Source organism: Sinohyriopsis cumingii, chromosome 8 (assembly GCF_028554795.1).
Source record: "Sinohyriopsis cumingii isolate HCF-2022 chromosome 8, ASM2855479v2, whole genome shotgun sequence".
NCBI lineage: Eukaryota > Metazoa > Mollusca > Bivalvia > Unionida > Unionidae > Sinohyriopsis > Sinohyriopsis cumingii.
This window is the reverse complement of record NC_142968.1, coordinates 115,594,435-115,617,433: the sequence shown is the minus strand read 5'-3', so window position 1 is coordinate 115,617,433 and position 22,999 is coordinate 115,594,435. Positions and strand designations below refer to the sequence as shown.

General features: G+C 39.7%; 1 protein-coding gene across 2 annotated transcripts; it reads right to left on the bottom strand.

The window, feature by feature from the left end:
- Positions 1–954: 954 nt before the first annotated feature.
- Positions 955–21,843, bottom strand: LOC149794443 (uncharacterized). Of its 2 annotated transcripts, none has more exons than XM_089968688.1 (5): positions 21,372–21,843; positions 5,275–5,398; positions 4,204–4,364; positions 2,850–3,065; positions 955–1,731 (listed from the first exon to the last, which is right to left on the bottom strand). In XM_089968688.1, exons 1-5 carry the CDS (start codon positions 21,424–21,426, stop codon positions 1,280–1,282), a joined length of 1,008 nt encoding a protein of 335 aa, XP_089824814.1. In that variant the 5' UTR covers positions 21,427–21,843; the 3' UTR covers positions 955–1,279. The 2 variants fall into 2 exon arrangements, with proteins under 2 accessions (XP_089824814.1, XP_089824813.1); XM_089968687.1 differs by having other exon boundaries at positions 5,275–5,488; positions 21,372–21,840.
- Between the last annotated feature and the right edge of the window lie 1,156 nt (positions 21,844–22,999).

Sequence of the window (22,999 nt, the reverse complement as noted above, 5' to 3'; positions counted from 1 at the left end):
TTTCCTCAAAATGTACTTTCTAAGTTCTACAAATCCGAATTACCTAACCCACACGATGGATTCAAAAACCTGATAATCACCGCCAAAATGTACTGTAATTCAGACTACATTTTCAAAAACGTTAAAGACATTAAAGGTCATTATACCTTGGAAATAATACCTCAGTATAAATTCTCTTAGGATCTTCTTATTTGTTTCTATCTTTCAATCATTATCGTATTCATGCACACACAAGCGCATATATATATATATATATATATATATATATATATATATATATATATATATATATATATATATATATTAGCTTAGTAGCAGTTTTTAAGAGACTGTGATATAATCTCAATCAAATCAACGCTGTAAATTGAGAATTTATTCACGCAACAAAGCAACTGCTGGATTCTTTAATATTTAATATTGTATATCTATTGTTAAAATTATGTATTTGTTTTTGTCTTATCCTGTTATAAAAAGTTAAATATTTATGGAATCATCCAGTGAAGGTCTGATTAACGCTTTGGTTGGCCCAGGACACGTAAAAAAGCGGGACCTTTATATATCTACAAATGCACCTTGAAAACAGTCTTTTATCTGTGTATAATTATCACATTAACCTAAATATCAGACGGTTTAGACATATATAGCGCATTTAAACACATTAATTTATTCTAAGCAACACAGGGGCGGCGGGGGAGACATGAAGCATGGCTAGCGTCCCACGTTCCCCTTTTCTCTGTTCTATCCCTGCATACAGTTCACCATCTCAAAATGTCACCGAGAAAAGAGCACCAACATAGGCGATCACGATGGTAACCTGGCTTGAATACACACATTTGACGGCTTTGATACCATACAACTTTTTGTGCTGATAGAAATGACTATACTCACATCTTGAGCATTATTTCGGTAATTTTAATGTCATTAAATTGGAATTTATACTAAAAAGATAGGAGGTGTTGGTATCATTCTTTATTTATTTGATTTTGTGCACAACGTGACCAGACATACTACAGAAAGTATTTTCTGTTCTTTCTGGCAATGAATGAAAAATACACAACAGCCTATATGGCTAAACAACTCATACTAAAATACTAGATACTACAGATGGAGACCTGCTAATGACAATTATTTGTTACAAGAAAGTACAATCAGATGGTGAATAGAAGACTACAATAACCCGTATTGTCAATATTGCGAGAGAGTTTGACTTTTGCATGAGACATAGAAAAACGAGTCATATTTTGCATGTGATGATTGTATCCACATAACTGAGTTGCTTTCATCGCGAAATTAAGATAAATACAACAATGATAAGAAGCAAGCCGAGAAGGGCCGCATAGAGAATATCTCTTGGGCCAAATGGCTCAAAACGAAACATTCTGATAATCGTGGTAAGGCAGCCATAAAGATGAAACCACATCTTCTGAAAGAAAGTAATATCATGTTTAAGATTCGACTCTGCTTTTGGAGTGGACATATTGCGAAGAAGCTTGAGCAACTGATTGTTCAAAGTCACGCTTTGTTCGTCTGATCCGTCCAGATTTTCTGCAGTGGAATTCGGAAAACCAACATCGTCGCACCAATTTGTCATTTTAACAAGCTTGTATTCTTTGAAACCGTGAAAGCCAAATAAATCAGCAACAGCATTTTCGATTGCTTTAACACTTTCTTCTGTTACCTCTCCTGTCTCCACTTTGTCCATCTTCGTGAGTACTACATAAAAGTCCACATCTGAAAAATATGATCACTAAATAAATAGTATTTGAATTTGAAACAATACGAGTTATTTTTGACGACTTATTCTGGCAGCAGATCCACAAACGTAAGAATCGCTGAGTTTCATTTTTTTTTAAATATTCTGTTTATTATATTCTTTAAATCAACTCTAAGAAAGTACATTGTCATAAGCCAAGACTTTTTTCATTACGCTGGATTCTAAGCCCAGGCATTTTGTCAATGGATGCATTTCTTTAGTACATAATGAATAACAGCGCGAGACATTCTTGGTCAAGTCATATTAACGGCACAAATACACTGTCCTCTCCATGAATCAATGCAGCATTTAAATAAATGTCATGAATATTCATTTTTAAGTAGCTACTCGAATTATATAAATCAATATAATAAATCCAAATATATATTGCAATCAATATACCAGCTCTTCTAAACATCATATGAGCTGATTCAACATTATCGAGTTTTTTGTGGGCAACACTAAGAACACAATACTAACTCAGACGATGTGTTTGGGTCCACTCAATAACTCAGACAGTGTCTCTCCCACCAGCATGAATGGACGTTTGAAATACCTTGTCAACCCTACATTCATTGTTTATAGTAAATATGTATTTTGTCTCTGTAAATATAATCCTAACTATTTCACACTACTGACATCAATGAATACCATAGCTCTGTAGCAATAAGGCTCTTTGGCTACGCTATATGCGGAATAATTTTTAAATAATTACATTAATGCAAATCAAGCAGATGTGAAAATATTATATACAATAAATCTTATTCATAGAATGACATATCGTTTCATGGTAATGTTAACACTTTTTATACTGTTGTTCCGGTTTGCCCTGTAACCTCACGCCAAATAGTTTCCTCAATGAGCCATAAACGACAACACAATTTCTCTCGATAGTGTAAACCATTTATGTGTTGTTATTTGCTTTCTTTATCTTCTTTGGTACTGGTCCTGGGTTTGTCAGGTGTAATCTCTATTGCAAACTAAATTTATGTACTATAATATTTCTTAAACCATGTTTGTTTTTTGAGTCATAAAGGACATGAGTTAAATAAGCCCTTTCACTTTCATTTCCTTTTATAATGTATAATGCCCTTACCGATAGGACGAAATGTGTCCTTTGGCTTGATGATATCTAAAAGACATTGTATCAGCTCCTTTGGGACCTCCCTGGTTGCAACACTGTGCACGAAAATAACGATGTCGATCTTCCAGTCCTCCTTGGATTTCGTGTACCAACTTCTTAAAGATCCCACTCCATGTCTTCTTTGACTCTTGAACAGGCCAGTTATTTGGATGCCTGGCTCAAGGTGACCTGCACAAAGTTTATTGCTTATAACAATGATAGAGTAAATCAAAATGGAAAAATAGGCATTTTATAAGAATGTCGATAATTTATCTTTTTAATGTGAAACTGCATCGTGTTTTCTTTGCCGTCCTTCTCTAATATATATTGGAAAGAAGGTGGTAGAATGATGTTAGTTACCAAATCTTGGAAACATTTTATTGTTATTTTCTTTTACCCGACAATAACTCGTTTTGCTTACTAAGAAACAACATATTGCGTACATGCAGACAGACAGAAAGGGAACAGAAGAATGTCAGACAGACTGATATATCGATATCTAAATTAAAGTGAAAATACTTATTGTATTTTATTTATTACATATAGTAAATATGTTAGGATGCTTATTTTCCTACTTTACACTCTGCTTACCAGAACGGGAAAACATTTTTGTATTTTCTAAAGACCGCTTGAAACGGCCGTGCTGGGCGTACCGAATGTCAAATGTTTGAACTAAAATATTTTCATAAACATTAACTTTTTCCGAAATTTATTTATAGTTTTCGTCTTATTAAATTAGCATGTCACAAATAACAAAAACTTAAAAGAAATATTAGCCAAATGAGAACTTTTAAAACCTGGAATGTTTGGAAGGCAATTTTATTATTGTTGCAATTTTACATTCGTACCTCAACAAGAACATGAAATGCATCCTTTTGATAGGTAAAAGTAAAGAAACAATAGAAACAACAATCTTGTTCAACAATTTAATTCTGGTAATGATGATCTTTCTAGTAACAGATTGTGTGGTCATTATTATTTAAGACTAAAATGAAATTGCTCTAATTCCTTCAGTGCAGAATAATCTTGTTACCTCTTGGTGAACGTATTAGATTATTGTGAGACATACAAAACATGGAAGTGTTATTCCTCCAATGACATATGGATTTTCCTATAGGTAATAAACGTATTGCAACATCCAGATACCGACGTAGGTATCTTAAATAAAATACTCTTGAATGCTCATTTAATTTAATTATGATAATGAATACATTTTCTTGCATGTAGACTGTGATAAAGACAATAAATGCTGTCACTTTCTGTTGATTCATATTCAGGTACACATCGGAAAGAGAAATAAATATTCCAGTCGAGGAATAACTCTTACCAAATATCTGAAGTGATAAAATTTCTTTCAGCTCCTCCGTATTTGCATCTGCAAGTCCAACAAAATCGTTCAAGTTGGGTAGATGTGGATGCATTATTCGGGCGTTATCCTCATTCGGTGAGCCTCTCAAATTTTCCTCATTAATTCCAAAATGATCATATCTGGAAAGCAAGCAAAATCTTGATATATATATACTAACACCTATACAATGTTTGAAAACAACTTCGTCCTGGTGTTTCCTAAAACCATCTAGTTCTGTGGCACTTGAATTTATGACTTGGAGTAATTATTTTGTTCTACTTCATAGTCATAAATTTTAAATTTCAGTACAAGAAGACGACTTTATAATTTGTGCATGTATCAAAAGGTCGCATCCTCCTTATATCACTGTATATATTGATAAGAAAACAAAACGCTTATAATGGCTTCCTGAAAAACAGAAATTTATCGGTTAGAAAAAGCAGTGATCAGAAGGTAGAAATTAATAAAATGAACGAGGATTATATCATCGGAGACAAAGAGAAGACGGATAAAGCAGATATCAGGGACTAACCTTCCAGTATGAGTACCACTGAATAGGAAACAAACATGCGTATAGCAAATGTAAGAGTCGAACATTTCATCTTGGGTACCAATTCCTAGGACTGCAATGACTGCAGATACGTATCGTAGTTACACCTGTACAAGGCCGATTGTTCCTGACGCAATACTTGCTGTTTCCTTCATCGAAATGTTCCTCAGCAAATACAAAGAAAGCCTTCGATCTTTTCGTCATGCCAACCAAGATTTCAACTTTGAAAGCAATCTATTGCATACCTAAAGTTATAGAATGGTGTTAAATCTTCAAGCGAATTTCTGTAATGATTGTATATCGAATGTTTGGTCTGCAGATTTAACTTTTACCCACATTTATGTCTGTAAAAAGGGATTTTCAAAGTGTTCGGCTTGAACACGATTCCGAATAAAGCTACTATCTCGTCGTTGAGGATTTGTGATGACATTTTCTCTAACAACTTTGACCTGTGTCTGAAGAAGACTTATGCATTGTATAACAATCTCTAATTGACTTACCTGTGTGCTGCATAGGTATGAGTGAGTTGAGCGCCCTGTCCAACACTTGCTACAGGAATATACTTGCCAAGAATGAGACTAGCAAGACTGTTTATCAATGACGACTTGCCAACCGAGGGAAGGCCTACAAGCAAAATATTCTTCACTTTTTTCTCACTTCCAAAATTCCTTATTATTTCATCCAACATTCGACCATTTTGATCGCGTACTCTTTCTGTAAAGAAATTGGTGATCATTACTGAATCATATTTTAAATAATAAATGCCGTTTCTAGTGAAAAGACCATAGTTTGTCAAATGAAAAGACACCAACAGATCCTTGTGCCCAATATAAGGTTTACAAATATTAATACAGACAAAAGTAGTATTATCCCTATTTTTCACCCTAAAAGTTGACTTTTTGACAGCTGTGAAAATTGTATAATGAATCCAAATTTTTCAAGTGCCATGTTGAAATGGGTTGAAAAATTCTCTAATCATATTGCGTGCTTTAACTCGTCCAATTAGCATTATCATATTTCTGTCATGATTGGTAAAATTAGCTAAATGTATCATTATATTAATACCTGTTTGTTATGTTACTAAATTAAGATGTCAACTAAGTAATCATGTAGGTTATCATAACATAACATTTTAATTGTGATCGTTACAAATGAAAGTTCATCATATCCTTTTCACATGGTTTCTAGTCCGTTAATGCAGACTTATTTAATTAAATAATGTATTTCTAAATAGTGATTGATAAAGTTTGCACGGCCATATAGCTACTTTTTTCTTTCTACAAGCTAATGTATATTTTAGTTCATATCTATGACAGGTATAAGAACTAGGAATAAAATTGAATTTCAAAGACTTTAGTCTCGCCGGGCAAAAGCAATCCAAGAATAAGTATGTACGTACATAAATATCAGTTAAATTAGATATTTTCTGATAACATTGAAAGACGAATGCCACACCTAATGTAAGAAAATGTATATGGCTTGGAAGTTTAAAAATGGTGTATTCATAAATACATCGTTTTAGTGCTTTGGGAATGTGTGGGAACCACGTCCCGTACCTTTTTGAGCTCGTCATTGTCCCTCCAGCAGCAGAGGGGGCGAATCGGACATTTTGTCCAATCGTTATTTTGCTTAATTATTACTTTCTGCACTCAACGATCTAGTGTCGTCAGCGCCTGGTAAAAAAAAAACGACGACGTCGTTGGGGGATCGTCCAAACGTCATTTGGTTTAATTAACACCTTCTGCGCGCCGATCCCCAGCGTCGTCAGCGTCCGGTAAGCACATCGACGACCGCGTCGATGTCATCGCCCCCTCTGCTGCTATGATCTTACAAACAGAGTGATCACTAACTCCTCCTCTTGCAGATCAATTAGATTATTTGACTGATCGGTAAGTCTGAAATTAATTCTCGTTAAAAGCCGATTATGGCATCGCATATAGACCGGATTAATCGGACTCTCAATGATCAAAAATCCCGGAGGGGCTGTTGGTGAAAACGAATAAAGGATATACCCCTGTTGAGCTTGATTTGATTGCTTGGTATCCACCTGATAACTCCCTTCGATAACATCACACACTAGATTGATCGCTATCACCGATGCAATATTTACGTTGTATGGAGCAATATGCCTACCACCATCTCCGTTATCGTGTCTGAGGATAGTTGATGGGGGGGGTGTCCGCGGGTGGATTCTTAGGCCATCCTAGTATGGTTCTTATTGAACTGTTATAAATATCAACCATATACCCCGGTGTGCTTATTTCAATCGTCGACGATAACGTCGGTTCATGAACCGTAATAGCGATTTTTGATTCTTTTCCTGTGATCGATTTTATCCTGCGTTGAAATTCCTTATTGATTTGTTCTATTTGGTATGACCCAGTTGGTATTGTAACCTCCTTCCAGTCTGGGGTCCCATCGGGTTTATTCGTCCATGCAAAAACCAGCGAGTTATTAGGTTGTTGTCCGTTAAATGCGTCCGCTCGGATATTAGGCCAACTGTGATATACTCGCAATTTTGCCAGCGCTATTTCCTTCACTGGAACCGGTGATGGGAAGTTCACACTGAATTCGGGTTTCGTTGATGTTATCGATATCATACTTGTTTGTACCGGAGTGGTGTTCTCCGCGATCCGCTGAAGTAATTGAGACCCTTCGGGGTTCAGCGACATTATTATTATTCGTTGTTTTTAGTGTCTAATTTTAACAACCAGGTGGTTTCGGCTTCCAGTTGAAAATCCTCGATTTTTGACATCGCGGAGCTATATAACTGGACCATCGTGGAGAATTCAACATCGGATACGAACAAATTATCAATCGATAACGAGATCAACCCGGATAATTTCGAGTACGCATCGGATACTATTTGATGTTTTACTGTATACTCGTTGAGTTTTTTCTGAAAACACGATGATATCTTCCTAGTGATTGCGTTGGCAACTCCAGCAACTGTTGTCATTGCGGAGACAGCGATTGGAACAGCGATCGGGGTTATCGTGGTCACCGTGGATAAAATAACACCGGCGCCAGCTACTATACCCGACACCGAGTACACGACCGCGTCGATGGCGGTTATTTTTCTGCGGTATTTTTTTATTTTTGCACGGTATTGTTCGGAAAGCGTTTTTAAGTTCGCGGAAAATTCTTTTGCGGTATCGAATCGATATTGATGTGACGTCGGTGATACCTCTGATTCAATTTCCTTGGTGGTCATTTTTATTTTAAAAGAGCTAGTGTTTTTAATTACTTAGATTCGCTACAAATTCCACATACCATGTAATGTTTGCCCTGGTTAAATTTCCATCAACGGCATAAATTGTAAACTGTTCAGTTGCGTTCTTGTCTATAATTGTTGATATTGTATTGTTAAACCCGGATGAACTCGACGATAATATATTAAACTGCATCATTGAAACCAGTGTCAGTCGATAAATGCCCTTAACAGTTGCGGTGATATTTACTGTATTCTGTGTAGGAGTCCAATCGAATGATCCATGCCGAATTGTGTATACTGTGTTGATGATGTTCTCATGAGGGGTTTTTATTTTTTCGAGTTGCTCTGCCATTCTCGGTAGTCTGTCTTTAATCGCTTCAACATCAGTTATAACTATTCCTACTCCCCGCCAACTCGCGTCTATATTATTCTTGTTCGCTGCAACATTAGTTTTGATTGTTTCTATTTCCCGTGTATTCTCGGTCATACTTTTTTTGTTCGCTGCAACATCAAGTTTGATTGTTTCTATTTCATATGTATGCACGTCTATACCTTTTTTGTTCGCTGCAACATCAGTTTTGATTAATCCTATTCCCCGCCAATACGCGTCTATATTTTTTTTGTTCGCTTCAATATCAGTTTTGATTGTTCCTATTTCCTGTGTATGCGTGTCCATATTATTTATGATCGTTGTAACATCAGTTTTGATTGTTTCTATTTTCCGTCCATGCGAGTCTACATTATTTATGATCGTTGCAACATTAGCGCCGATTATTTCTATTTCCCGTTCATGCGCGTCTACACTCCTTTTGTTTGTTGCAACATCAGTTTTGATTGTTTTTATTTCCTGTCCATACGCAGTGATATCATTTATAGTTATTGTGATTTCATCCGGTTTGGCATTTTTTTTACCAAGGAATTTATCAAAGTTGTCATCGATCCTGTTAACATTTTTTCGTAACGAGGTAAATTGGCCCGACAGCGTCGTAAACTCCAAAATAGTATTTTTTATTGTTGCAAGATTCGGTTCGGTTACCGTCGGGGTTCCAAAAAAACTATCGACAATGTGTTTCACATCGTCGAAATGCATTAGCGCCGACCTGAACTGTTCTCCATGAAAGTTAAATTCACCACGTAAACCCTTTAACGAATTGGAAATGGTTATATAACTGTTGCCAAGTATACTTATTCTTCCATCTATCATCGATATATCTTCACCCGGTTTGAGTCGTCCGTCGCTGGTATACAGCGCGATAGCGTTCTCGGCGGCATTACGCTGTCGTATTAAAACGTCATTCAGTGACACATTACCGGATTTCAATTTACCCTGGCGGTCTTGAAATACAACTATTTCGCCCGGGTCAACACTTGTTAGATTCAACATATCAGCGATTTCATCCTCAATTAGTTTTTTTATGTCGGCGGCGGTCGTTTCCGCGGATTGTTTCAGCGCCGAAACCGGTCGCCCCCAGATATCAATCATTATTATTGTAAATGTTATTCTCTAAAATCCGTTGAGCTTCTACGACTCCACTAGTGTATTCGTTTACAACCACATGAGGTGGTTTTCGCGATGATGAAATCGCCGCAAGTACGTTTAATACCTCGCGGCCACATATCGGTGGGTCACTTAATTGCTGTGTTGGCAGCGTGGAATAAAAAACCCGGGCTGAACACGCCCGGACATACCGCATGAACTCTTTCGGCGGGGCTAACCCGTATGAATCAAAATAGACGATCGCACGCGGATCAATCGCGTATGCAACCCAATGAGTTCCCGCTCCGGAGGACCCATCGAGGTTAATTATGCCGGTTTCAATATTCCTTGGTGCCGCCGGTAATTGATCCCTCATAAAAACACCTCTGAAGTTTTTTATCGCTAGCGCGTTTGCGGCGTCTATTAAATCAAAATTAGACATGGGAGTCATTAAACGGTTCCCGGTAGTCTTAGACCCTTTCCCGAGTACCATGAATACGGGGTTCCCGGTAGTCTTAGACCCTTTCCGGCTACGGGTCGTTTTTTTTTGTAGCCTTTCCCGGTTGCCTTCTTCAATGCCATCCCCGCCGCGGTACCAACGGCCCCCAACGCAGCCGCCTTAGCCACTGCTGGTGCGGCCGCGGCAATCAACGCTGGAATCGCAGCTAACAGTGGAAATATCCCACCGGTCTTTTCCATGTCTTTGATCGCTGCGGCCGAGAAATCTATTTGAACACCCTTTTTATTCTTCATCGCATTATTGAAATGTTTTATTTGACGCGCCGTCAACGATATCTTATGATTACCACCTGCCATCTGTGACGGCTTCAGCGTTATTGTGGTTCCGCATTGTTTAGCCGACTTTGATCGTAATTTCTTGACTTGACCATCAGTCAACTCTACACTGACGACACTATACGACATTTATTGTAAACGCGTTTTGTGCTTTCAATTACATGTTTTCCACTGGCGCATCAACGATTCTCATTCGTCCACCAACACCTTCTAGCAGCATTGATTTATCGCTGAGAATGACAGCAACCGCTCTATAATTAACACCACCCGGGGCTATACGAGCTCGGAAGTGTATATCAACGACGGATTGTCTCGTTAAATCAAGATGTTCCAGCGAAAAATAATAAATCGGATACAGTTTTTTAAAATCAAGTTGTGATATTTGCAAACCAGTGTCGACGTTTTGATCACGACCCATATATGACAGCAATCGATGATACACACGTGCGATATGGTTGTCGCCGTAATTAAGCTGTATATCCTCGGATGGTTCCTGTTGTCCGTTTATTCTCAGCGAAACATCCCTGACTCCTAATTGATCAAATATCATATGGCTGCGTTCTTGACTACCCAATCGTTCCCTATTCTGTAGCGCTATGAATATATGACGCGGGGCTGAAACACCCTGTTTTGATGCCAGGTGCCATGTAAACGTATCGGCGACGTTATCCTCTTTAGCATCAGTTGTTACCGCTAGCCAACTCAACAACGATTTCCCTCCCTGTTCCATAAATGCTAACAATCGTGCTTCCGTGGTAACTGATGGAGTCAGCACCGGCATCCACAATGCCATTTTAGTTAAAATGACTTTACCGGCAGCGACGCCAGCAGCACGCCATATTGCATTGTTATCATCGCCCCTTCGCGTCAGCGCGATTGTATGCTTGGCCCCATAGATAACCCTCCTGACATTTCTGCAGAATCCAAATATGTGATGGAGTGGAATCGCGCATGAAAACTGTCGGCGTGGTCTTTTTAGCATCAACATTCGTGCTGCGAATCCCATATTGTAATTATCGTTAAGACTTTTTATAACAGTGAAATTAGCGCCTGGTTTTGCTCTGCGATCTGGATTGGTTGCTTCATCCTGGTCAATTGTGGTATTTTCTTTTATTAGCACGTTGATGTACTGAAAATGATCAGCGTTATCGGCGGAGTCCTTCGCAAACATCATAGATGGACCCGCCGATCTTGTGTAATCATCCGAATATCTCGCTAACCCAATTATCGTCGTTGCAACATCAACCTCGCGTTCTATTGATTCAATTTCTCGCCCGTCAATAAGATATCTGGCGCTCTCAAATAACGCCATGATACCGTTGTTGACGAAACCAACTCGAACATGATCGTCATCTGCGTACGGTGCATTATCGGCGGCATTTGTCACGAGTTCTCCCTCGATTTCGATAAACGCTTCACACGGCAGAAAGTATTTACTGGTATCTTGGACCTGAAGTTCAATTCGCGATCGTAGGTCGGGTTGCGCTGCATAATAAGAATAATATTGATAATCACGGACAGAATCATCCCTGCGCACTGGGGCGTCCATATCAAACGCGGGATCAGCGGTTCGCGCAAACATTTTTATTATTTATCATGTTGATGTTTTCAATTGCGATTTTTTCGTCGTAAATTCTTTGAATTCTGTTTAAGACCACTCTCCCGCTATTGCGTTCATGGGCGCGTTGGTGGATGACTGAGCCGCCAACGACTCTAGTTTTTCTTCCACGGCGTTATTTATTACTTTACTGACATTTGCAGGCATCACTGTCGTTGATGGCATTACCGGTGGTTTCTGTTTTTTTCTCCTGGATTTTACCAACGACATTAGTTTGTCCCGCGCGGCTGAAAGCGCCTTTCCGGCAACATCTCCAATGGCACTAATACCCTTATCACGAATAACATCAATAGCCTTCATTCCTAATTGTTTGGCTAACGGCGCTACTTTTGGAGCCATTCTTGTAAATAACCCCGCAATGGTGCTACCGAGACCATCTCCATAGTACGCGCGGTAAACAGGCAATCGCGAGTTTACCACGTAGACGAGTACTGGTTTATCGTGGTTGTAGTGTACAATCATCCTTATTATAAAAACACCAGTTTTCCAATTAGTGATTGTGATCACCAGTGATTGTGATCACCAGTGATTGATTACCCCCCCCCCCACCGAATCAAAAACCGAAATAAATTTTATCAAAATTTCCTTGGGTTTTTGCCCTCGATAAAAATCCGGTTTTTTTCTGGTTTTTTCTTGATTTTTAGTCATTTTTGGTCGTTTTTTGTTGCCTATAGTCGTTTTTTCCTCGATTTTTCAGAAAAACATCGATTTTCTCTAAATGATTTCCTTGGGTTTTTGCCCTCAAAAAATGGTCAAAAACAGTCAAAAAATGGCCAAAAACAGTCAAAAAATGGCCAAAAACAGTCAAAAAACGGTCAAAAACAGTCAAAAAACGGTCAAAAACAGTCAAAAAACGGTTAAAAATTAACAAAAACGATAATTTTATAATTTTATAATTTTTTTTAATCATCCACGAGTTCGTCTATGAGCGTTCGATATGCATTAATGTCCATAATACCGCCTGCAAATAACCGCTTGCAAATAGCAGCGGCCTCATTGATTATTTCCGTAGAGTTATTTCCGGCTCGTTTTCCTCCAATTAGTACTTCCAGCCGTGATATATCACTGAGAACACTATTAGGGCAGGTAACGCCGTAGGATTCTTTACCAACAGGGTATCCTTTTCCTTTTTTTGGTGTTCTACTCTTAACTTTCTCGAGGAATTTATCGTAATCGGGATCACCACGATGTGGTAATGCTTCTCTATGTTTACTCGCTAAATACACTATTCTTGCCCAGTTCTCCGTCGAGGTTATTTTTTTCTTGTAACCTTCATTGATATACTCATCTCGAATGCTCTTAGTTGATGTTGTAGCAACAAAATTAACTAATTCTTCATCGTCGTCGATGTCTCTAATTTGATCTATTGCGGACTTTTTAAGAACATTACGGGGTATATTTCCCTCTTTCTTTTTTTCTTTCGATGTTTCTTCGGGTGTTTCTTCGGGTATTTCTTCTTCTGGTTCTTTCGCAGTAGCACCTAATTCTTCCTCGTCGGCCATTGTAACATAAGGTTCTTGTGGTTCGGTTATAGCGAGTGGTGGTGGCCTCCGTGTTGTAGCAGCCGCTATTTTTGCAGGGAGTGTTTCTAAAGACCTTTTTGTTTGTTTTGTCTCTGCCGCTATCTTTTTAAGCGCATCGAGGACGGGCACAGTTGCCGCCGTAACATCTTTGGTCGCTTTAGTTACCGGGGCAAAGAGTTGTTCGCTTCCAACAGTAAAATCGGTTTGCATTTGTTGTCGCGTTTGAAGTTGTTCTCGGACCCTGTCTCGTAACGGTATGAACTTTTTAAGCGCTGCTAGCCGCTCTCTGGCTAGCCGAGTAGTAAGTGATTCACCTACCATTATTGCAATTGCGAAGCAATTTCTAATTTCTCGCCGGAGTTTTCGTCTATGATCCTTCTAATGTTTTTGATCTTACTAGAAATCTCCCGGCGTCGTTCATAAACACGTCCGAGTTTTTTTCGTATTATTTCAACGGCAGTGAATAGTCCAATGAATGCATTTGCGTCATTGTGGTACAAGTTTTCATTGATCGTATGTTGTAATCGTTTTATAAAAAAGTACTCGCGGGCCAGGGTAAAACGCCCCCGTTTCGATTGTTCGTTAATAATTTCATAATCGGATAATATTTTTTCACTGTCGAGACCATCAGATAATTCAATTCCTTGATTTTTTAATTTTGAAATCTCGGCTAATATATTATTGATGTCTTCGATATTCATTATTCTTATAGAACATCTTGTTTTTAAATTAAAAAAAAATGAAACCCCGTGTATCGATCCCGAGGTGTTCATACTTTGTTTTCTTCCGGAATGGACAATTTATTGTCATGGCGACTTCGTCAGCGCCATAGGCGCCGGTGACTTCGTCACTCGCTGATATTTACATATGAAAATCGAATTCTATGCCCGGTCTTTTTTGAGATTGCTGTTTGATATACTCGTTCTGCTACTTTTCGTATTGAGGCGATACAAATGTCAAAGTATCTACTGGCTTCATTCATCGACTGAAATATTTTTTCCTCGTGAGTTGTTGTATCAAATGACTTTACGGGTTTTGCTTTCTTTGGGTATTTACCGGTTTGGCCTTTTTTGGTATTTTGACTTTGAGAGATAGCTTGCAAGTTTATAAGACAATTATCAGTCTTATTATTATTAATATGATCAATCACAAGTCCATTTTCGATTAATCCGTGAAAACATTCATAGATGATTCTGTGAACAAAATATGTCTTCTTTCCAGCACCAAATTGCAAATACCCGTGATTATTTACGGTACCAACCGGCTTCTTCAGTTTGCGGTTTCTAACAATGCCGTCGCGAGATGCCTCGTAACTGACGAGCACAGGATGCGGCTGAAATTCTTGGTCCATTTATATAATAATACTATTTGTCTAATTTATTATTTGGTTTAATTATGAATCTTTCAACATAGTCTTGGGGGGTTTTGATGACGAAGTCAGCGGTGGGGTCAATGACGGCGTTTTTAATTCGCTTGTCATAATAGCGTTTTAGTTCCCTGTATCGCTTTCCGCCACAATTAATACACAACTGCGATTTTCCTCTTACACCGACGTGGCAAACCAAGCACGGGAGGGGGCCAAGAGAACCATTACGAACGCTTTTTAAATGATATCCGCAGAATTCACCTCTACATGATTTATTGCACGGGGTTGTCGACCCAATCATCAACCATTTGCATTTATTCATTATACTATATTCTTTCATTTAAATACTTGTTTTAATTATATGGATGAGTTCGAGAGATTGGCAGCAATTAAGCCCCGGAAAAATATTAAGTTCAATCTCGACAGAGTCCTCAAGGACACACCAAAAGCGTTAATAAACGATAGAACCCTGTTGAATAAAATACGCGATTGTATCAATGAATTCAAGCGTGATGGTGCATCTCATAGTTGGTCAACATTTCGAATTGATGGTGTTGTTGATGCTACCATGAACGACAACCGCGCAGCAACGATAATATCACAACTTGACGGTAAAAGGTATTTCTTCAGAGTAAAATTCATTGTCCGGGTGGAATCAGGTGATTGGATCATACGTGATAAATTTGAACCAGTTCTCAGCGACATGAAAACAGTCACTGTCAGCCGCGACTCCAAGCCGGGGTTGTTAACCGGAATTGACAGACCATACTATGAACGAGCGTATCCTGAAACAGCAGTTGTTTATGGAATATACCCGTTAAATAAGAAACCTGATATCGGAAAACTGAAACCGATGAAACAGTCAACTGGGATAAATTGTGTAGCAGAACGAATAATAGAGCATTTTACAAATGCATGTCGAGGAAACAAATTGACTGATTTACGACGTAGCAAAATCAACCAGTGGGAACTAACCGTAAAAGAGCGTGGAGCAACCATCAGCGACATAGCGAGATTAGAAACATCGCTGAGATTTCCAATAACCGTTACAACGATAACCGGTGAAGTATTATACGAATCGAAGTATAAATCGAAGGGAGCCCCAATCAAAATTATTGATCATAATGAACACGCATGGACGCCCGCGATCACAATATTTCCACGGGATAGAACAGTAAAGTATATACCCGAAGAATTCCTGGGAGAACAGTTCTCCAGGGATGGTTTTCTCGCGGAGAGGAAACTATTTGATGCTATTGCCTACTTGTGTAAAAACGACCCTGTATCAGTGTGGTTACTTCGCAGCGCTGAAAACGACATGGATACCTTTGATCAGTTTGTAAGACCAAACGGTGAATTATATCGCACTGAAGCATTTCACAACAGGATGAAAAAAACCGCCATAGAATTTGAGGAGCATGATGAACAACTGCTAACAAATTGTTTTACGATTCCATCGGTTGTAGCTCATGTTGCAGCAAGGAAAAATGCGTGGAGACCAACGCGCAAGGAATTTCTACCGGATGTACAATCCAGTTGTTTGGAGTATTATCACGGTGGACTATGGAACACTGGATACAACCGCGACGCTATGATTTCCGTTGATATGGTTGCCTGTTATCCAGCGAGTTTTCTCGGGTATGGATCCGCCGCTGAGTATTTCAAACGATTTGGACACCCCAGTCATGAAATGACTCGTGTTGCTATTAATGGACCACTGCCTGATTTTGATTTAACCGGATTCGCTCGCATAGTATCATTTGAATTCGCGGCAGGACTCCATCGCTGTTGCTATATTTGGATCGGTAGACACATGGCTGAAAAGAAGTGGCTGCCAATAGCGCTGCTACGGTATATGATTGATTGTAGCATGCTAGTTTCGTTGATTGTCAGTGACGCGATTATATCATACCGGGCGCAGACTGAAGTCTGGTTACCAGAACCGGAGCGTCTAGACAGCATAATTGACGAGTCCAGAAAAAACATTGATGCCGACGAGGAATATATCATCGAATGGTCCAGGAGGATATTTAACCAACGAAACCGCGAGGCAAAAGATCTCGGTAGAAGAATAATTGGTAAGTTCACACAAGGTGGAAAAAACTGCGACTACAAACGATATTGCTCACGGCTGATTATAGATGACGCAGAATATGATTTCGTAATCAAGGACGCAGTGGCAAAAAATAGATACGTGAACTGCAAAACAGCTTTCTTGTCCAATGGAACAAGGTTGGGTACAGTTGTTACCTACAGCGACGGATACAGCCCAGCATACCCGCATTTGAGGGCGTCTATGCTGGGTTATACCGCTATCAATTTATTCTCGATGATAAATAGATTCCCCGATACCGCGGTTAGAGTAGCAGTTGATTCGTTTTACATAGACGTAAAGTATAGGGGAAACGTAGCCGAGTTTACTAGTCCGGACGAGAGTTGGGGTACATGGAGAATTAAAAATGAAATACGACGCGATTATTCCCCGTCAGCAGATGTCACCGTTGAGAACAACTACTTACGCGGTGATAAATTGTCAGAATGGTCTAATGCACCACCGTGTTCTGATCCAATTTGTAGACACAAGACGGTTTATTTAAGCGGCTGTGGCGGGTCAGGAAAGACGACTCGGGCAATTGAATTATTTCGAACGCGGGCAAGTATAATCGTGCTTACACCGACCCATAGACTAGCGCGAGAGATAAAACAACGAAATGTTGACGCCGTTACTTATCATAGCTTTTTTCGATATAGCGGCGGCGAGTGGACTCCTGATCGAATGGGTGAAAAATTTATTCCTGAAGTTATCATCTGGGACGAAATATGTACTGTTTCGTTAGATGTTTTACAAATGTTTCTTGAGTGGTTGTTGCGCGCGAATACAGCGGTAATCATGTGTGGCGACCATGGCCAACCACCACCATTTGTCGGCGAGGGTCCACATGATTGGTTAAGGGGTTTTGTGGACTATTATGAAGAAACCGATACTGATTACCGAGCACTTGATGAACAACTGCGCGGGCTTAAAAAATTAATCAGATTACAGCCGGATAGAATTCAGTGTGAAATAATCCGCGAGGTGATTCCGGAAACGCCGTTGAATGAATTCTGGGAAACATGGAGACCAAACGATTTGATTGTAGCGAGTAGAAAGATAGTCAGAGACACACTTCAGCGGAAGTTGTTTGCGTTGCATAAGGAAAAGTTTCCAACGCGTCCAGTGCCGTTATGTTATAGACCCGCGGACACACGGCGGCAGAACATTGAAGTTGAAATCCCGGCCCCGACAGCGTCAGGGACAAAAAAACAAATTCTCGTGCTGAATGATATCGTGCTCGTTGATATCGGTGTCGTCGAGGACGCGCTACGTGCTGATAAATCCCCGTGGACGCTAGGATACGCAACAACAATACATTCCTCGCAGGGACTAACCATCACGGACACAATTGTTTGGATAGTTGATAATCGCATCGAATGGTCGAATCTAGTCTATCTTGCAGTGTCCAGAGTACGAAGGATAAATCAGCTTCGAAGAATTGTTGTTGACGGAGCCGGTGACGGAGTCACTGACGAAGCCGGCGACAAAGTCACCATCGATGCAAGCGTCATTGATAGAAAACTCTCGGGTTACCGCCAACAGGATAAAAAAAAAACAGCGGCGTTTTGATATTGATGCCGAATTAATAATCTCGCTACGACAACAACAGAATAATCACTGCGCGAGTTGCAATTGTATAATGAGTTGGCGTTATTCGGATAAAGACGCTCGCCAATTTACCGTGGACAGGATCGATAACAGTCTCGGTCATGTCAAAACCAATGTGAGGTTGACCTGTCTTGAGTGCAATAGACGCAACGGCGCTAGTTAAGACCACGTGGGGGCAATTGAGTATCGTTAGGTATCACTTGTAGTTGCTCGCGTGTAAATCCGCGCTGAGGAGCAGTTGAATCCAGTCTATAGATCGGTGGTCTACCAGTTGATCGTGTTATCGTTGATATGTTATGTGTGGTAACACTCCAAATAGGATCAGTAGCTCTTTTTTTACCGCCTTCAAGCTCTCCTGGTTCATATAGATATCTAACAGTGACATCGCCAAGAATCGGCTTGGAAACGCTATTTATTTTTGATTTTCCGGGTATATACTCGTATTTAATCGCGTCGCTGGGCTTCATGTTGATTGCTCGGGTAATCTCGTTATTTAACGCTGCAATTACACCTGGCAACCTTTTAACCCATTCACGAGATCGTTTTTCTTGGATGAATTCCTTCGCGTATTGATATCCAAATAACCGTTCAGCGAGAGTCCGATTGAATCGTTCAACAATTGCCTGATCACGATGTAGCGCAGTATGACCTCGTCGTATCGCAACGCTATGATGTTTCAGCGTTGATAAAACAGCGCCGCGAAATTCACTACCGGAATCAACTTGTAATAGATTTGGCCAGCGCAGAGGGCCTCTTCGATAAATTCTTTCAAACGCAGCGGCTACTTCAGTTGCCGACTTTGTTTTTAACGGCTCCGCTTGTTTGTATCGACTCGCAACATCAACTACGGTTAGCGCGTATTTGTAACCGTTGTCATGCGGCAAAAATAGTATATCAGCCTGATGAACTTCATTAGGTACGCTGACATCAAAGCGCGAGAAGTTGATTTGTTTAGGCGGTGGTAGATAGATTTGCCATATAGCCTGTTTGGATAACCAATTAGCCGCAGTGGTCTTTGTTACCTTTGCAGCGCTTGCAAGCTTACCAATTGCGGCCTTCCCCTTCCAGTATCCTCTCGGAGAATAATAGATGGATTCCATGTTGTTATTATAAACGCTATCGTTTTCAATTACCAGCGCCAGAAGCTCCGCTTCCAATCATTAATTTACCTTTCATAGCCGATTTTACCAACCATGAGGCCAATTTTTCTTTGACGGATTTATCAGGAATAGCATTTAATGCGTGAATTAATTTTACATCCGCGATATGACGCTGTTGCAGATCGCTACTTTTGTAAGCAACATCATGAGCATGACACGCCTTATCGATAGCGTTTATTGGGTACTCACCGGGCCGGGGCTGATTTTGATCATCGAGTCTGATATCTAATCGTGTTCCGGGGCCACAGTAGTTATATCCTGGAAGGTGTTTTTCTCCTGGATACTTTGCCCACGGTGTTCCGGGGAGTTTTGCCAATTTGGCTGCGATGTCACCTCCTCGCTTTTTTTTAAAACATCTCCGGGTCTAATAGAAATAAATCTAAATTTCTTTGTACCGCATTGTACACACTTGCCAGTAAGGGCCGATCTGTTATTTCTTGTTGTAGCGGTTGTCATATCATTTGTGCCAGTACGTACTCTACACTTCACACAATATAGATCCATAATTTATGTATAGAGATATGAATATAATTGATTTTTCGGCGACTAAAACAAGAGAACCAGTTAAGCATGTTGCAGCGTTACCAAACTCGATCCGGATGATTATCATCGGACCATCTGGATCCGGCAAGACGCAATTGTTACTCAATTTAATAATGAGATGGATGAAGTGGGATAAGTTGTATTTGGTTGCTCCTAGCGTAGATGATCAACGATGCTACGAGGTGTTGAAAGATTTCAACGAGAATGCATCAGCGATCGCTAAAAAAAATGTCATCGAGTTTATTACAGATATCAATGATGCACCGGGTATCGATGATATTGATGGCGACGTTAACAATCTAGTCGTGTACGATGATGTTATGTTAGACAATCAAAAAAACCCAGCTAGGATATTTTCCAGAGGCAGGCATAAAAACACTGACGTGATATATGTCACTCAACGATACACTCAGATTCCAAAAGTAATTAGAGACAACTGTAATATTCTTGCTGTGTTCAACGGCGTTGATACACACACGCTACGAAATATTTGGCAGACATGGTGCGGCGGTGACATGGACTTTAATGTTTTTCGAAACTTTTTTAGTCATGCTCAGTCGACCCCACATGGATTCGTAACGATAAATTTACATGATCCTCGGACACGATATCGTATCGGACTTGACCAAATATTCGGTTAGTTGTAAATAATTTTCATTGTAAATAACCACTTAGCAGCAGAGGGGGCGATGACATCGACGCGGTCGTCGATGTGCTTACCGGACGCTGACGACGCTGGGGATCGGCGCGCAGAAGGTGTTAATTAAACCAAATGACGTTTGGACGATCCCCCAACGACGTCGTCGTTTTTTTTTTACCAGGCGCTGACGACACTAGATCGTTGAGTGCAGAAAGTAATAATTAAGCAAAATAACGATTGGACAAAATGTCCGATTCGCCCCCTCTGCTGCTCCTCCGCATCTGAGTAACATGCATTCCTTCACTTCCTTACTGCGTTCTTTTCGCTTCCTTATTTAGCACTACACTACTGCCTAAATAAAACTTTAAAAATATTCGCACATGTATATGTTGTCTACGGTAGATGCATACTGTTAGTCATTTATGAACCTGAATAATGGTCACGTGATAGAAAACAACTCTGTCGCCATTCACGCTGACATGCACAGTTTTAAAAAAAAAATTTTTTTTATCAATAATATAAATGATAATTGCCCTGTCATGTTTGACTTCCACTTACCTAGCATAGCACGATCCGGAGTTATCGATCTCGTTCGCACTCGCTCCATGTTCATACTGAGAAATATAACAGAGCATCAGCCAGATTAGCTTCACTTTCTGTTGCTGATGGAAATTCCCATTTTCATTTATAATTCCATGAAGCATTGCATATTATCGCTATTTGTCAGAGTGACTGCCTCCTGGGATTTGTCAAGCCAACCAATAGAATAACAAGACGTTTTGAATGCAAACGTGGTCATAAAGTTAGTGAAGAACAAGGTTGTCATGATTATGACCAAATTACTCCCAACACGGCTGCACTTCACGAATTAGCCCCTTTCAAATATCAATCACTCCAAGTTCAACTTGCATAACTTGAAATATTAAACAGTTTCGCACTAATGCACGTATACAACTCAGTTTCCTTTTCCGATTCGCATGACACTTAATGAAACATTTAATACCGATAGACATACCTATCCTATACACAGCCTTTCTCATTAGGTCTACATTGTATCGCTTTCGATTCAACTAGCAACATGTACATTTTACACTATGCAATGAATTTAGACAAATAGCCAAGAGTGCAGGAGTTCTTCCCCTTGAACATCATTTTTAATTATCTTATTTCATTTCTCCCGTAACCTGGCTGGTTATACGGACGCCACTCCATTTTGTACGATGGCCGATAGCGGCCGACATAATACAATATCAAAGTGACATGAATTTGTACATGTACACATTTTGTACTTGACGGCTTTACATAGTAAAGCAAGAGAAATATATACATATACACATTTTGCTAAAATGTGTACATGTACAAATCTTTCTTACTCACAAGTAAAACAAATAAACGACATTCCTTGCACGGTGATAAATTAGAACGAACAATTCACCTTTCTGATAAGGACTTAACTTCTCTACGTATTTATTTGTTCGTCTGAACCAAATTACACTGGTCTATGTTAGCAAGAAAGGGGGAGAAAATCTACATCCCATTTATCTCAAAATAAATTTTACAATATTTAATCACTAGCTCAGACACTTTCTCTCTGGCTTAACAACCTCTACATACCTACGACCGTGCATTTTCATTTGTCCAAGAGTGTGTGTTATTTGTCTGTAGCCAACGGTGTGTGGCAAATCAGGTAATCACGACTGGAATGAAAAAAGAAGAAACTATTTGCTGGATAGTAATAATATGCAGATTTGTACATGTAACCATTTGAGCAAAATGTGTACTTGAGGATGATCTTAAACATAACCTTGCTTGGGTGACTGATGAGACTAATTGTTCGGTAGTTCACGCACAGCTGCAGATTCTATTTCTTAGGAAGAGTGATGATCAGAGACTGGGTGCATGGGGTGGACCATCCTTCTGTTTGCCAGATTTTATAGCAGATTGTTGTGAAGACATCTATCATGAAGGTTCCTCTTGCTTGAACACGTTCTGCTGGTGTATTGTCTCCCCTTTCCTTAGAGCCTTTATTGCAGCCTCTACTTCCTTTCTGAGGTTCGAGTGGTCAGCCTCAGTTGTGGTCCGTGGGAAATTTGGTACAGCTTAGTCTCCAAAAGTCTCCTGGTTGTAAAGCTCTGAACAGTATTCCGTCCATGTGTTAAGAATCTCCTGGTCTTCTGTGAGACTTT